General features: G+C 45.2%; 1 protein-coding gene across 1 annotated transcript; it reads right to left on the bottom strand.

The window, feature by feature from the left end:
• Nucleotides 1-662: 662 nt before the first annotated feature.
• On the bottom strand, nt 663-968 carry LOC123030886 (peptidyl-prolyl cis-trans isomerase FKBP1A-like). Its single transcript, XM_044445187.1, has one exon. The coding sequence runs from the start codon at nt 966-968 to the stop codon at nt 663-665; it is 306 nt and encodes a 101-aa protein (XP_044301122.1).
• Nucleotides 969-2,783: the final 1,815 nt, after the last annotated feature.

The raw sequence follows: 2,783 nt of genomic DNA, 5'->3' as shown, positions 1-2,783 counted from the left end.
GAATCAATGACTTGGAACCAGAACGGCCCCAGAGTAACAAGGTGAGTGCTATGTCACTGAAAAATGACATAGCTTGCCACCCTTCCCCAAAAGGGTAGCAAGGAGGGCATGAGAAGTCCCTGGTGGCCCCAAGTTTCAGGCAGATAACCTTATCAATTCCTATGACCACACAGCTGTCCAGCCCTCAACAGCACCTTAAACTGCTTTGTATGGCTTTGCAGCTGGGAATTGATACAATACATCCTTCCAAAACAAAACAAAAATGTTTGCCTTCAAGCAATTATTCCTATATAATGTGAAGCAATCAGTATACTTACTAATAATGCCCCATCATACGCAACTTAATTTGTATCACCCCCCAACAAAAATAAGATTAAAGAACCTGACCAAAAACCAACACATGACAGCTGAGGGCTACAGCATGACCCTGAAAATGTCAAAAATCAGAGGAAAACCAAGAAGGAGAGTCAGAAGCAGAGCCAAGTGACCCAGAACATTCAGATCCGGGTGGATGGTGTCATGGACAGCTGGGAAAGGGCCGTACAAATTCATGTGCATTCATCTTGAAGGAACGTTTTCTGGATTTCTCCATGTACCAAATTCCAGAGGAGGGAAATAGAAAGACATCCCTCTCTTGCCATTTCAATTTGATAAGCTCCATGTCAAGGGTTAGTTAGAGTGGTGTTGGACAGGGTGATTCCTGGGTGCCCAGTGGAGCCATAGCCATAGTCTGGTGGGATCATCACCTTGGCCTGCTGGCCAACACTCATCTGGGCTGCCCCCACTTCCCAGCCACAGAGAACCTCCTGCTTGCCCATCCCAGATTTGAACGGCTTGTTCTTGTCACAAGAGGAATAAAACTTTTCCCCATCTTCCAGCATACCCACATAATGCACCAAGCAGGTCTGCCCATGCTTAGGAAAGGTCCTTCCATTCCTGCGGGTGACAGTCTCCATGCACATGCCCATCTCGCCCGACCCACAGCCATGCCAGTCCCCAATCTGCACCGGGAGGAGCAAGTGAGGCAGGCAACAGCCACAGTGACAGAGGCCATTCAGTGAGACTTAAGATGGTCAGGGCTTCCCTAAACTCTGTCGATTTCAAACCAGGACAAAATCTGGATGATGAATCAGAATAAAGATCCCATCCCTTAGAATTGGAATTACCTTTTAAAAAGCAAATAATTTTTTCTGTTGCTAGGGATTAGGCTTCTTCTCCAGACCATATTTCTTCCCTTCCAACACGAGGCATACCTGATCTTCTGTTGAGTTTGTATTTGGTTTTCAAATGTAACGGACTGATGTCTGTCAAGCAGACTAACAGGCAGCATATAATACCTTCATTCCAATGTTTGAAGTGCTTCTTACAGTAGAATGCATCTTCCCCCACCCTCCCACCTCCCAGATCAATGATCTCATGGGTCATAAAACACATTCACTGCTAGCTTAGGGGTCAGTGGATATTCTTGAAGCCATAGCTTCACCAAACCATGTAACGCAATCCACTCTGCGATCGATTGTTAGCCTCCACTTTGAATCTGTCACTTTAAGAAAATAGGAAGATCGAAATAAGCTGACCCGAGCAGCTGAACATGACCTTCCAAGTTGCAAAAATACATCAACACAATCAGCATTCCTTCAGTGCATAGATAAAGACTTTACATTTCTCACTAGCTAACTGCCTACCTAGTGACAGGAATCCATGAAATCTGCTGCATGGCCCAGCTTGCTATGATGAATTTCAAAAATTCAAGCAGGCTAAGAGGGGAAAGAGGGAGAGCTGCAGCTTCTCCCAATTTAGATGGGGCAGGTGACACTCCCACCATATTCCTGACCATTGACCATGCGATTCAGGGCTGATAGAACTGTAGTCCAAGGTATCTAGAAGCTCCAGATCCATGAAAGTTGATCCACTGCCTCCTGATGTCAGAGCATCCTGCTTCCTTATTGCCCCTCTGAGGAGGATCGGGGCATTGGACAAGGTTTTCTTCAAGGTGAGAGGACAAAAAGGAAAAAAAATACATACCACCAAAGCTAGATTCTTCACAAACATAGATTGCTATCATTACCTCATCTTTCTGACAATATCTCCCCTCCTGACAGCTCTGTGGCAATGAAGTGCTTGAAGAGGAAAAGGTGAACGTAATTGTTCATGGATGCCTGGGTGATTTTTTGATAATACAAGAGTCTTGCTATCTTTTTAGCATGGTTCAGCCACTCCATCTATTTTTTTTCCTGGAATGTGTCCCAGAAACATCAGGAACAACCTGCCCTTCATCCCAGGCATGTTGAGCATTAGGTGTCTGTGTATGTGTGTGTTTAAAGTCCTAGAAAACGTAGTACCTCCTGACAGAGGTGCTCATTTTCCTTGCCAGGGTTCCTCACGTCTAGACAATATTGTAAGAAAAACATTGCTTACAGCGAGTTTGTCACTTGAAATGTCAGGTGCGCTTAGTCATGAGTGCCTGCTTGTCCACACGCACGCGCGCGCGCACCGACTCACTGTATCTGGCTACACAAGCTAAGGCTAGAGGCAAATAATAGTTTTAAGCAACTTGTACATTACCTGAGAAAGGTATCACTTCACGTGGTGTGGGCACATTCATTTTCTCCCACTATTGCCTCTCGTTGAAGCAAAACAGATTTGGCAAGTTTTAAAAAGCCTGCAATACTTACTTACTAGAATAGAAAATGCATCTGGTGAACAACATACTGTGAGCAATGGTGAAGCTTTCTCTCAGCCTACAACTAACCTTAACTCCCCCCCGCCCCCTACCACCAAGA

This window comes from Varanus komodoensis, unplaced genomic scaffold, assembly GCF_004798865.1.
Source record: "Varanus komodoensis strain SLA01 unplaced genomic scaffold, ASM479886v1 scaffold47, whole genome shotgun sequence".
Lineage (NCBI taxonomy): Eukaryota > Metazoa > Chordata > Lepidosauria > Squamata > Varanidae > Varanus > Varanus komodoensis.
The sequence above is the reverse complement of the archived record's forward strand: the minus strand, read 5'-3'. Positions and strand labels throughout refer to the sequence as shown.

What these genes read in the sequence shown, in the direction of transcription:
- LOC123030886 (XM_044445187.1), bottom strand. Translation starts at nt 968, where the DNA reads ATGGGCATGTGCATGGAGACTGTCACCCGCAGGAATGGAAGGACCTTT.